At 28.0% G+C, this 14,295-nt stretch overlaps 2 protein-coding genes across 4 annotated transcripts in view; both read left to right on the top strand.

The window, feature by feature from the left end:
• LOC142329304 (exonuclease mut-7 homolog) overlaps window positions 1–14,295 on the top strand; it is a 38,005-nt gene that overhangs the window by 23,217 nt on the left and 493 nt on the right. The window contains exons 6-8 of one of the 2 annotated variants that reach the window (XM_075373771.1): window positions 1,759–1,902; window positions 5,176–5,307; window positions 8,615–9,039. In XM_075373771.1, the coding sequence (XP_075229886.1) occupies window positions 1,759–1,902; window positions 5,176–5,307; window positions 8,615–8,679 (341 nt within the window). In that variant the 3' untranslated portion in view covers window positions 8,680–9,039. Of the gene's footprint in view, window positions 1–1,758; window positions 1,903–5,175; window positions 5,308–8,614; window positions 9,040–14,295 lie in introns of those variants that run through there. The other variant, XM_075373772.1, reaches the window with a different exon arrangement.
• LOC142329302 (exonuclease mut-7 homolog) overlaps window positions 11,642–14,295 on the top strand; it is a 69,929-nt gene continuing 67,275 nt past the window's right edge. For both annotated transcript variants that reach the window (XM_075373761.1, XM_075373760.1), the window contains exon 1: window positions 11,642–11,804. The gene's annotated coding sequence lies outside the window, so the exon portion shown is untranslated. The remainder of the gene's footprint in view (window positions 11,805–14,295) is intronic.

Genomic DNA, 14,295 nt, shown 5'->3' with positions numbered 1-14,295 from the left:
GTATTCTGACCAATTTTGGTTAAAATCGGTCCAGTAGTTCTGGAAATATAAGGAGTGCGACACCGAACACAAACGTACATAGGAACATCCGGAAAATTTCTATCCGGTTATTTGGATTCCCCCGATGTCAAAACGTCAAGATCTGGTGAAAACCGCATATGCCCAAATTGGACCGATTGTAATACTTTCGCTTCTAGAGTTATAGTATAGAGTTGTAGTTATATAGCGCACATCTTAGGTATTTTGACTCAGTTTGGTCAAAATCATTCCAGTAGTACTGGAGATATAAGGTAATTTAAAGGCCAACCCGAACACACATGCATACAAACATTAACATCCAGAAAATTTCCATCTGGTTTTTTGGTTTCCTTAGGTGTCAAAATCCAGTGAAAACTGCTTATGCTCAAATTGGACCGATTACAATACCTTCCCTTCTAGAGCTATAGCACTATCTAGACGGTAAAGTAAAAACAATCAGGAACTAGTGTATTAAATTCATCATGAATTTCAATTTTACTTGTACAACAATGAAAATCAATATTAATTGTATTTATTATAATCCAATTACACAATCCACTGTAAGAACAAAATTACACAGTTATTGACAACACTTATTTTACAACCTTATTATTATTATTTTTTGATTCTCTTTATAAAGTTTTAATCTCCAGTGGGTTTTTTTTGTCTGTTCATGGGTTTGGATTTGCCTGTTTGGCTTAGATTATGAAAATAGAAGCTATAAATAAAATCATTAAAAACAACGTCCAAGATAAAATAACAATTATATTAGTAATTCTTAAACTTCATAATAGATAAATAAGTTAGCTTAGTTGGAATTACATGGTTGTTAAATTCTTTATCTGAAGTACAGTTACATTAAAAAATAAATAAAAAATTAGAATGAAAAACTGAATTCAGTCAATTATCAAAAAATAAATACTAAATAGATTTTTTTTACACAATAATTGACTGAATTTTATGTTTTATATATTTACATATTTCTTTTCATATACACATAAACTGTTAATTTGAATAAATCAAGTAAAAAGTGCAACAGTGTGGCAACGATGGTAGATCAAACCATAGTGGATTCGTAATTGCAATAGCAAACATTTTTAGTGGTGTCCTAACTGTTAAATATTTAATATCCTATTTTTCAGTAAATCTAGAATACTGGTAACTTTTTTTGATTTTCTTCATTAGAATAATAACTACTGGATTACTTAATTTAAAGGTTTATTCGTATTTGCAAGATGTTTTATAAACATAAAGTAAACTTGTAAGAGCTCACGCAGTAATGATTTGAAATAAAATATCATTATTTGCAAACTTCTATATAAAATAAGAATTAATTTCTAGGTAAAAGTGTGTAAGAAGTAAAATTATTTCAATTATTTAACAATTTGTTCACTCATAAATATATCTCTTACTATTGTTTCTTAATGATCAAACAATATTTTCAGCTGCCTTCTTACAGAATTAAATTTTGTATATTTAAATTAAACCTTGACAGCTTAAGTTTTTCTTTTAATATTTCAACTGGTTTTTCTTATAAAAGAGATTTTTTGGGGAAAAAATTACATTGTATTTTTGGCATCTGATGTAAAGTGATAACATTCCCTAAGCAATATCAGTATGCTAAGTTAAGTTGCCCGATAACAATAATAGATGAAAACAATCACATTAGTACTTATTAACAAAGTTCTGATTGCTAGGTTGATTTCTCTTTATAGTAATTATAATTATTTTTATTTGCAGGTTTTGGTATTGATTGCGATATTAATATGATGAAGCAGAATCTTTATTTAGGCGATATAAACTTGAGTGGTAAAGGATATATTGATATGGCAGTTTTATGGAGAAAACTTGAAAAGGATTGGTCAATTAAACTTCCATATTCAGGTACGTAATTTATACATGGTTCCAGTTAATATTTTTGTTTGGTGTGATAATTTAATGTAGAAAGTGTTATAATTTAAGGTGCCAAATTTTGTCTGCATTTTAAGGATTTAACTAAAATGTTATATATTCATTTGTCTGTCGGTCTGTCTGATAAAAATTGTAGCTAATCCACCTGACCAAGCAATTTTTTATTTGACCATTTGTGACTGCTTTTGCCATTTGTTCAGAGAGATTACATGCATAGAGATATTTGCATTTATTTGCAGTTCCATTTCTGTGTCGTCAGAGTCAAAACATATTAAAAAATTTTCCCTTCTGTTACATTTCTATCTAAGTAAGACTTTGAAAAGTATTCAATCTGTTCCTTATCAGTAGCAATGCATATTAGGATAGCACAGAGATTAGTCATTTACTACATGGAAAGTTGATTGACGGCTAGTCATACCAATTTAATTTCATACAATTTATTTTTGTAGTTTCCCATTCGCTAGTTGTAGCAGGAGTGAGTGTTTTAAAAGATAGTTTCATAAGTATCCTGTAATTTTTTACTGAAAAATCATCCACAGCCAACAAAAATAAACCTTTTTGTTTTTGATTCTTAGTGTTTGAGTAATATTGTGACAATTTATTCTTGTTTTTGTATGTTATTAAAATTAAAAAAAAAAAAAAAAACATTGTAAGTAGCTACTGTTACTAATAAGGTGTTTGTGGGATTGTGAGTGTGCGTTTAAATTTATTTAAATATTAAAAATGTATACATTAAATAAAAATCAGGAGATTTTAAATTGTATTGTCCATAAAGTAATGAAAATTTAACATCACTCAATAACATTTTACATATAGGTGAGCTATAAATGAATAGTGAAGTTAAATGCTACTAAAATATTTATTTTTCATTCGAAATTTCTTTTTTATCTTATATTCATAAAAATATGTCATTGTAAGAACATAACCAATATTGTGTATTGGTAAAACTTTTAGTGAGAATTGTTAACTGAAAGTACATGTAATTTCATCGTATGCAGATTACAGTTGGCTTAGTCGATAACTGCGTAATTTATAATGGACTTCTTCAGAAGATTATAAATTATTATTATAAAGGTACATAATGCCTTAAACGATTTTTATTTCTCCTCTTGTAATTAGGATGTAATCTTCAGTGTTCATACCTAAAAATTCACTGTTTTTGTTAGAAAAATTTACTTGATATAATTTAATGTCAAATGGATATTTATGGATGTAATTTAAAATAACGGTTATCCAATCAAATATTAGATGCAGTCAAGTTCAAGGATAATTGTCTTGGAAACAAACCGTAAGAATTTTGTAGAGTATACATAAGGATTTGACCTATATAAATTTTGTGTATGTTGATTGCCTTTAAAAATATCTCAAACCCTTCTTTTTTAAGCAGTTTTTGGGTGAATCTGTGTAAAAAGCCGCCCATTTTTAGAGGTCTGATTCCAATGGCCTTACTTTGGCTGATTATAATTCATAAAATTGAAAAACCATATTTTTTCAAATTTCATAGCTCTATTCATTATAGTTTATATAATTTATATTTATAATATGATCGACCAAACCTTAAATCATTAAATTTTATAATTTTCCATTTTTTATGAAGATATCTTCTGCAGCTGTTAATCATGGACTTGAGGAACATACAGGTTCCATTACATATTTCATATTATCTAAATATTGATTAGATGAAATTATGCATCCTTCAACTCATAAACTTCATACTGACATTCATTTTTAACTTTCTGTTACCAAATTAAAATGTGTGTATAATTAATTGATGGTGCTAACCTAAAATTCAAGGATTCTGCAAAACCTTGTTTGATTAAAGTTAAAATGAACAAATTTTTTATTACAAATTTTAAAATTTATTATTACAGTGTAGACATAGAGAGAAAGGGCGCAACAGTGCTTTATTTCTTTTAGATATAAATGTAAATAAATTGATCACCATCTCTAAATAAATAATACATTTAAAAAAATTGTGAAAAATGCTGCTTACCTTTAGTTTAAAGTTTAAACTAGGTTCGTAATAAAGCCAGCACATTGAATCATAAAATCTACAAGTTGTGAAGATATCAATATTGATAAAAAGTGTAAGATAGAAAAGTTTAATACATGCTGATATAAACTTTGGTAGATTCATTTAAATATGAATAGCACTTTTAATTATTAAAAACATATAAAAATCTAAAACATTTTGTTATGAATTTTGTGAATCATAATCAGTCAAATAAAAGACCTTTGGAATCAGGTCTAAAAATGATAGCCTTTTTTGTTTTTTTTTTTTGTTTTCGCCAACCTGTTTTCCAGCTACTGCTGGGTCTGGATGTGTGTGTGTGTATATGTATGTATATATATATATAGGCAAGTGCAATTACCGCTACCGGCTTGCTAGGTCTGATGTAGCTGCAGACGTAGTGCAATGCAAGTATAAATATACCGGTAAATATGTAGTTAATTGAAACCCAACCGTAAAAAAACACTGGTATACACAGTCTAGCATTCAAATCCATATAGAAGCAACTGCCTTTACAAGGACTTGAACCATACAACTCTCAACTTGGAAAATTAGCTGATATTACGATGATTTGTAGACCAGTAGACTAAACCGGCGTGTGTAGCCTTTTTTTTTATATATTCACTTTAAAAACTTCTCAAAAGTCCTGAAAATTTTTAGATGGACAACGAATGAAAAATTCAACAGGTATAATTTTTATCATACTTAATGAAAATCTACAGTCCATTTCAAAGATGTAATATTTAATTAACTAGTATGAGTGTTATTTGATTTTACTCATATAACAGAATGAATGGCCTCAGAATGTATATGGCTTCACATGTTGTTGCTATATTTTACCTTAAGATAAGGATTATTTTTTAAATAAAAACTGAAAACTATTGCCTAAGTTCTGGTTTTAAAAAATATTATTTATGTTTATTTTCTATTTTTTTTTTTTAATTTTGTAATTTAAGAGAAGTTGAAACTACAAACTTACATAAATGCTGATTTTTAATTTACACATATGATGTATATTTAAATGTGTTCAGGGGAAATCAAAATTAAATAGCCTTGAAGGAGGACAGAACAACAAAGATATTCAAGAAAAATTGTTTTTTTTTTTAATTTCTCTACGTCTTGATGGCGAATAGATCCTGATGATTACTTTTATACAGCTTTAAAAAGATGTATTAGTTAGCTCTTTGATTTATGCTTCATGTTCTCCTAAATATGCATATTGTTATTTGTTTCAGAGTACAATTATTCATCTCCAGAGAGTCTTTCTCAGTTGGTCTACCATTGTTTTGGAAAGAAACTTAATAAAGATGATCAGTTTTCAGACTGGGAACGAAGACCACTCAGAAAAACCCAAAAGATATATGCAGGTGCATTACACAGTTAGCTTTACTTCAGCTTATTTATTATTAAGAAAAAAAAGCAAACACTCAAAAGATATTATTGAAATTACAAATTGTTTATTGTAAAAATATTTAATGAGGGGTGACTGAAATGTAATGCACAATCACTCATTGCTCACAATTAAAAAAAGTCAAAAGAACACATATGGTGTAAAAGTAGATTTTATATTCTACAGAAATTTACATTTATTTTTCCATGTAGTTTCTATTTATTTATAGCTAAACATTTATTTCAACGGTGAATCAGGTTCTTTCTTTGATATACAACCTCACTGACTCCATTTTAGTTCATCATTTCTGCTAAAATAAATACCCTTACTATCCTACTTTAATTACAGAAGTAAGTGAAAATCACAAGTCGGAAATCTGGTGAGTACGTAGGAAATGGAATCGGATTGAATCTCAAGTTCATAATATGTTACAGAATTATCAGCTTCATGGTTTGTCAAACATGACACATGTGTCTCCTAAACTGTTTTAACATCTTTGCGTATTACACAGAATTTACAGTCTACCCATCTTCCCGGCAGTCAGTCATATTAACGTGTTTGGAATCCGAGAACGTTTCAAGAAAATTGTTTTTCCCAAGGGTTGTGTTTTTTGATTTTTTTTTATTGTTGCAAACCACATATGAGTATGCTATGCTCTGCAATTTTTCTGCTGGGTTGTAATAATCAATCGTAGTTACAGTACTGAAAAGGAAGTCATCTCCTTCATCAAGATAATGTTTCAGAAGCTGTTTACAATATTCCTTTTGTTTTTTATTTGTTCTTTTCTGTGAATTTGTGTGCCACCCACTGCAAACAGACTTAGAATAGCTCAGTTGTACAATAATGTTTCCTATTCGTTCTTTCAATTTGACAATCTGGGTGAGGATTCATTATTGTATCGGCATCATTTTCAATCAATTCATCAACCTCCTTTTGGTATTTTTCATCAACCACAGAAATTGGTTGACCACTGAGATTTATCCTCAATTTTCACTTTACCAGCTTATCATACGCAAAATTTTATTACCCATTTACTTACAGTATATAGAAAAATTATAGTAATAGTACATAGTACTACATTATAGTAATTAGAATACATAATAAATTTACAGTTTCATCACATAAACAGCTAAAATTATGATGATGTATGTTATTAGTATACACTTTTTCTACTGTTAAAAATTCAATTACTGTATGTTTTCAATGAGTTATAGCAGGCATACTTGACTCCTAATAATAGCAGATGACAGAAAATCAATGTGTGTTTTGTTAGTAGTAGGGGAATAAAACTACTTGAGGACAGCACCTTGCACCTTGCACGACATTTAGTTCTCCAGTTACACTCCACTGTGCATTACATTTCAGCCGTCCCTTCTAATTTATTTAAAAAATGATATATTTTATAATTTAGCTTACACTAAACTTATTTATTCATCTAAATACCTGTAGATGAACTAGATACCCCAGTCAACTACAGATAGTCCCCAGTTACAGTTACCTGTACTACAGATGAATATTTTTAGTGTGTGAAAAATGCCAAGGTTGACTGGGATCACATTTGAAAGTTATCACTTTTATGGTAACAATCAATTTAGCTCAGGATGTAAAATAAGTCTGCCAACATAACAGTTGAAATTTCTCCTCATATTTCATCGATGATTTATTATTTAAAAATGTTAATTTTAATTAAATTTTTAATCAGTCCTATCTTTCCCAACTTGGTCAGTCAATTCAGTTAAGTTGGTAAGTAATTTTCCTATTAATAACTTTAAGTAGTTTCTGTTAATTATTATATTAAAATGATAGTTCTAGTTTAAGATACTATTATTAATTGATATTACATTTAATATATATGACAAAATATATTATAAATAACTTTTGCCTAATAGTAACAAACTATGAAAAAATTGATTTTGCTTAGTTATTTTCAGTTGTGAGCTTTGCACTTAAAAATAAAACACTGCAGTTATCATTTAAATTATTTTTATAATCAATTTAATTTAGCTAAAATTATTAGTATTATGAATGAATAGCAAATTAATCATATTGATTTTGTTAAATCTCCATTTATTGTTCTTAAAAACAATTGGTGACTATTTTTGCCATTAACATTTTCTCTGCACTGTCAAACACGCTATCCGCAGGCAAAAAACTGTGCCCAAAAACTGGTAAAACACAATGATTTTGTAAATAGAAGTCTCTGTTGTTTGGAGGAAACGAATAAGAGTTCTTAAAACAATATTGTTTTTGTAACAAATACCTTTCAAAACATGTTGCATTTTACATGCAATTCTTCGTTACCCTGCTGACTGTACATGCATGTTACTTCCTAATACTGAAATCAGATCTCACGTATGGTGAGGTGAGATTCAGTTACTCAAAGTTCTTGATAAAGTCCCTTACAATTTCTTTTTTTGCTACCGTCTGACAACTATTACATCTCTTTCTTTCCATCTTTCTTCTACAGCCTGTCCAGAGTGTACTTTGTGAATAATATTATCTAATCTTATTCAACAAAGTCCTGTTACAAAAAAAAAACCTTTTGCAAACAGACACCTTTTGATTATTTACTGCATGTAAACAGTAAGTAACACTGAAAGCATGTTCACTACCTGGCTTTTGTTTTTTGCTTTAGATAACAGGCCTAGGCCTATGACGTTTTACTTAGTTTGCCTGAAAAGTTAGCAATAATGATATCTTGCCTTGTTTTATCTGACTTTTTATAATAATTTTTTTCAAAGTTTTTTAAATGTCTATGTCTAAAGCTAACGGAAGAAGATTTTTTTGTGTTGTGAAGACAAGGGTTAAACACTAAGGCCCTTCTGGGTTGAGAATATCTCAGTTTCTTCTTCCTTTTTTTATCCTTCTGTACCTTTCCTTTTCCTCTTCCTACTTCCACTACTAAAATCACCAACACTAACACTTCCTAAGTGGACAGAACACTGTTTGAAATAAACACAGAACATGGACAAAACATTATTTGTTCAAAACCCTAGTTTTGTTTACTTGTTTAGGTTGGACAAATTTTTTTTTAGAAGCAAACAATATACTACATGCTATAGGAATTATAAAGAAGGGACCAGTGATACCAATAACTCCCTTTTTTATTTTTTGTGACAAAACATGTTTTGAAAGTTACCTCCTCAATAGTTTATTTAAAATATGTTTTTTGTTATGTTGTTAATATATTGTGATGAATATTGTTAACCCTTGAATGCGAGCAATAGCAATAAAATATAATATACACCAGATTATGTCAAGACTTACTTTCTTATCCTGTTTAGCCTCCGGTAACTACCTTCAGATAATACTTCAGAGGATGATATGTATGAGTGTAAATGAAGTGTAGTCTTGAACACCAGTATCCACGATCTAGTATTCAATTCCATGTAAAAATAACTGGCTTTACTAAGACTTGAATGCTGGAACTCTCGACTTCCAAATTTGGGAAGACGCGTTCACCACTAGACCAACCCGGTGGGTTATGTCAAGACTTAGGTTACTGTTTCATCACTACTTTAATCCACTGCCTGTATTCAACTGTCATCAACTGAGAAGTATTATAAAAGAAAAAATTGTGTATTTTTATTATTTTGAAAGGTATCAGAATAATTTCAAAGCAATGCCTGTAATTTTTTTAGCTTTTAATGTTAAAAAAAAAAATTTGAGTGCAAAATGTTTGACCTAACTTGTATTTTTATAAGCCATATTGGCACATTAATTAATTTCCAAACCATCTGTAACTAAAAAAATTTCTATACAAATTTGTTTAAAAATTTATATAAGAAATTTATAACAGGAATTTAATGTTTTATAAAAATAACTATTAAAGAAAACCCTGCAACAACAAATTATAACAAAATCCATAATGTTTCACAATATCTGGAATTATATGTATATTTGTAAATTGACATTAGTCAATTACAAATGTCAATTTGTCATTAGTAATTTTTACATTAGTAAATTTTTTTGGTTAAAATCAAAGGTGAAATAAAATTATGAATTATTTATATTCCGTAACATAATTTATTACAAAATATGAATAATTTCATAAAATATTTTGTATAATTATATAGTGTTCATTTTATTTATAATTTTATTTCACCATTTGTATTAAACATTTCGGGGAGAAGACAAAAACTATTGTTACAATATCATGAATAGCCTTTAGTGCTACATACATATATTTTTTTTTAATAAAAAGTTCTCTTTATTATTATACTATAACAAATAAAGATGGCTATATTTAAAAAAAAAATTTGATTTTTTTTTAAATTACTGTTTGTCGGTTGTAGAATTCAAGATATTTAGGATTGTATTTGAGTTCTCATTAGTTGATAATATTGGACAGAAATAAAATGAAATTTTAACATATAATTAAAATTAAGTTAAAAATAATAAATAAATAAAACATTAGCAGGTTTGTTGTATTTATCTAAATTTATTTAGTTGGAATAAATTTGTAAAAATTAACATTACTTTGAAATCATTAAATTATTGATTTTTTAAGTAAAGCTAAATTACTATTGTTATAAAGTAAATTACTATTGTTATAAATTTGTAATTTATTTTTATTATTGTTGATTACATTTTTAAATATACAGTCAAATTACTGTGAGAGAGCAAACTAGTTTTGCTTCATACTGGTATGAAAAAGATTAAAAATCAAACAAAAATATTTAATGCAAATTGTTATAAAATTAAGAAACTTCAGTAAAAAGAAAATGTTACATTAATCTAACCTAGTTTTGTTTCTCAAGCTATCAGCTAAATTAGTGAATTAAATTACTATTTTTCAGAACTCCATACAATAAAAAACTTCTGAAACTAAAATTGTACAATAACGTATAATCTGAAGTATGTTACAATATGCTCAGTATACCCATCATAAGCAGACATTTTATTATAATCTGTTACCAAACGGTTAACTAGGTATTACCCATTTTTTGTTTTAGTATTGTGTTAACACAACATTTGGTCATATGTATCTAATTGTTGATTAAAATTTATTAATAAAATCTAGGTAAAAACATAAATAAATACATACAAATTTTTTACCTTACATGCTGTCTTTTTCTTTTCCCGTTTATTATTGAAGCATTTTCATAATGTACACAATTTCATCAGTAGATTCAGCCATCACTGTTGAGTGATGGCTAAGTCAGAATGGATGGTGATGGACACTGGGAAAGAAGTGATAAATATGATTATCTCATGCTAGTAGGAAATCGGTTTTCAGCTTTCACCCAAGAAGATTCAATTGGTCGCGGTCTCGAGTAGGATTTTGTTCAGGGTTGGAACCACGGTCTCCTACCCTTTCCCTACAGTGAAGTATCTCAGCATATGAATAGATAAAAACCACACCATACCATTTGTTATACAGGTAATATAACAAATGGGCTATGCTACCTGTGCTGTGGTTGTACTTGCTCCCCAGACCTCCTCAATCAGAAGATAGAGGTGATGAATAGAGGGCAGGTAAGGTGGATACAGAGGCATCAGTTGTTTGTAGGTGATAAGAGAGAGGGATCAGTCGATGAAGAGTAGATGGACATATTGTGGATACCAATGTTCTTTGGTGGTTGGGTTTCAATTTACTGCACATCTCAGGATTAGTCAACCTGAGACTGTACAAGACTACACTTCAATTAAATTCATACATATCATCCTCTGAAATAATACTAATAATTTAATTTACAGCAATGAAATTTGCTTTGTTTAAGTTTCCAGCTTATTTCTTAATAGTATCAGAAGTTTGAATGTATACTCATGTATATATATATATATATTTTAATTAAAATAAATTTTTTTAGATGTAAGAAATTAAAAAAATGAAAATTAAATTTTTCATTTCAACATTTTTGTACTTTGGTTCAGAAACTGAGATACAGATAAGTGAACAGTTATAAATACAGTAATGTAGCTGAAAACTGGTTAATAATAATTTACATTATAATTTTTGTGTAGTTGCTGTTGTTTTGTTTTCATTGTATTATTCATTTTGTGAAATAACTATTATTTTGTTTCATAGTGGAGTAAATCTTTTATTATTTGTGTTTAAAAAAGCTATTAGTACTTATGTGATTTAATTATTTGTTTATCTCCCCAGCTTATGCAGGGCTCTATGTTCATTTATTTTTGTTAGTGTTTGTTTTTATTATTCAAATTGTTAATTCAGTAAATTCATCTGCATGGTGTTTCATCAAAATTTCATTTTCTAGTCCATTTTTTAATTTAGTTATATTTCTTCATCTTTTAAAATTATTTTTCTGATATGCAGGCCTATATCCATATAATTGCTGTTAAAAATGAGTAAAGTTGGATATTATGTATACGTTATTCTCTTCGCTTCTGATGTTACTCTTCAGTTGAAGAACTTTGAAGTAGATGGTTGCCTTCATTGGGAAAAAAGAATTGGTGCAGCTGCACATGATTTTAAAACTACTCTTTCTGTTAATATTCTTCAAAAAATTTGTAAGAATACTACTGCCCTTTGTGCTAAATCTTTTGATTTAATTAATATTACTATGAATGAGAGTAATAGTTGTTTTAAAGTAGATTTCTTTATGTATTTACTGAATTTAAGTATTAAATATTGTGTTACCTTAGATAAGAAATTGTAATTAAGTTTTTATACTTATTTTTATAAAGATGGGGTTATGCATTAGCCACTAAATTAATTTAAACAGTTAAAAATAAACAGTCTATTTCTCAAAAAATGTAAATATTCTAAACCCCAAAAAAAGGTAGCTAAACATATATGAAGACAAAACAGTTGCTATATGTATTATACAGATCACTGTTAACAGATTTTGTAATAATTTATTTCCTGTCATACAACAGGGATATTCATTGATATGTGAACAACATTTTATTTTAGTTTGTTTGTTTTTAATTTCTAATTTCAGTTAAGCTATTAAGATTATTTATATGTATGTATGTAAGTGCATGTATGAGGTTATTAGAAATCTAAAATTTGTTCCTTCTGTTTGAAATATTAATCATGGAAAGGAAATTATTGCTTCATAAGGTGGCAGTGTTCATGATGTTAAAATATTTGTGATACTGTATGTGTTTCTTCTTTAACAATACCAACTGATGTATGCATTTATTATTTGTGTGTATATGCATACTCATGCATATGTGTGACCTAAAAAATAGTTCAAATTGTGTCATTGAACATCATACAAAAGTTAAATTTTTGATTTTTCTCTAAAAATCACCACCAGAGAATTAAGACAGCTTAATAAGTCATGCGGTAAATCAATAAAAAAAAAACTCAAGTTTATAAGTACCCATGAGGATTATGTAGTGTGTTAGGATTTTTATCATAGTAATCCATCCCTTGTGACAAATAACAAAAAAAATGAGTGTATTCAAAGTAGTAAAATACTTGTACCATCAGAACTTTAAATATACATAGGAAGTTGCCATAGTATTCACGTTATCTGAAAATAGATTGTTTCAACAAATCATACAAAAAATATCTGTAGATCAGGGAGAAATATGAGTGATATTGACAGGAGATCTTGTAAGATGGTCAGTCAGGACAAAAATTTTCTCAATAATAATCACAGGTGTTTAATAAAAAAGATGAGACATGGTTTTTTATACTCTCTACAGACAAAATATTGGTCTGGATTGGAATCCTATTATCTCTTCTTGACAAAAACGATTTTAGTAAATCAAAAGTTGCATTTGAAATTATTTTAATTTACAAAAATGTTGTTTACCATAAATTCAGGCCACATACTAAGGCATCCTGGAATAGTCGTTTTAATATTAGAAGGACAGGTAGAAGGAAAAAATTTGTGTAGGCAGGCCACGTTTGGAGTATGTAAAACAAATTGTTGGGGATGTAGGATGTAGAGGGTATACTGAAATGAAACGACTAGCACTAGATAGGGAATCTTGGAGAGCTGCATCAAACCAGTCAAATGACTGAAGACAAAAAAAAAAACCATAAATTCATTCCAAAAGGTCAAACAGTAAACAAAAAAATGTTTTTAAATATCCTTCATAGATTATCCTTCAAGAATGCAGTCAAAAGGAAATATCTCAGAAAATGAAAACAAATAATCAGATTCTTTTGCACGACAATCTACTGGTGTATTGGTCCCTGACAGTCAAGAAGTATTTTGTACAGTATAATTCAATGTAAATGGACCATCTGCTCATCCTGCTTTTGTCAATAGCTTGTTTTTATTATTTCTCTGTTTGAAATAGACTCTGAACAGTAACAAGGATTATAACATTAAAATTCTTAATTTGATGAAGCAGGTGAAGAAAATTTTGTAACTGCTTACCAGGAATACGTCAAAATACTTTTTGAACATTTACAAAATTATGGAACTACTGAAAGAAAGCTAATATAGAATGTTTTAATTTATACAATATTTCTAAAATAAGTATATTTTACCAATATTCTGAAGTTTCCTTGAATGTTATTATTGATAAATGAATTTAGTAAGTTTACAGAACTTGCTAATTGAGAGGCAACCTTGATCTTGATTCTTTTTTCTAATAATTTAATTCCTTTTTTCTAATAATACTGTACTTCTATTACCACTTGTTAAAATATTTTGTTCCTCACCTGTTTCTTTTAGGTTATAAATTTTTATCAAGTCATTAAATGTGAAAATTCAAGCTGATTTAATACATTTATGGTTTTAAGATTTGAATTTTTTTATTGTATTATTTTGGTTTCTAATTTTCAATAAAATGTCAACATTAAGTATAAAACATTGGTTTTAAGTGAAAAAATAATAATGAACCAAATAGCAGATAAAAATTATCAATTAAACAGTTTTAAAATCTCACAGCAATAGAATGCAAATATAAAATGTATTAAAAAATATAAGTTACAGTAATGTGTGATTGCATGAATTAAAAATTGGTTGAAGTAAACAGAATTGGTATACAAGAGCAAAAGTGAAAGAGTTGGCTATTTTGGAACCAATTATTT

This window comes from Lycorma delicatula, chromosome 8, assembly GCF_047948215.1.
Source record: "Lycorma delicatula isolate Av1 chromosome 8, ASM4794821v1, whole genome shotgun sequence".
NCBI lineage: Eukaryota > Metazoa > Arthropoda > Insecta > Hemiptera > Fulgoridae > Lycorma > Lycorma delicatula.
This window is presented reverse-complemented; position numbering and strand designations above follow the sequence as displayed.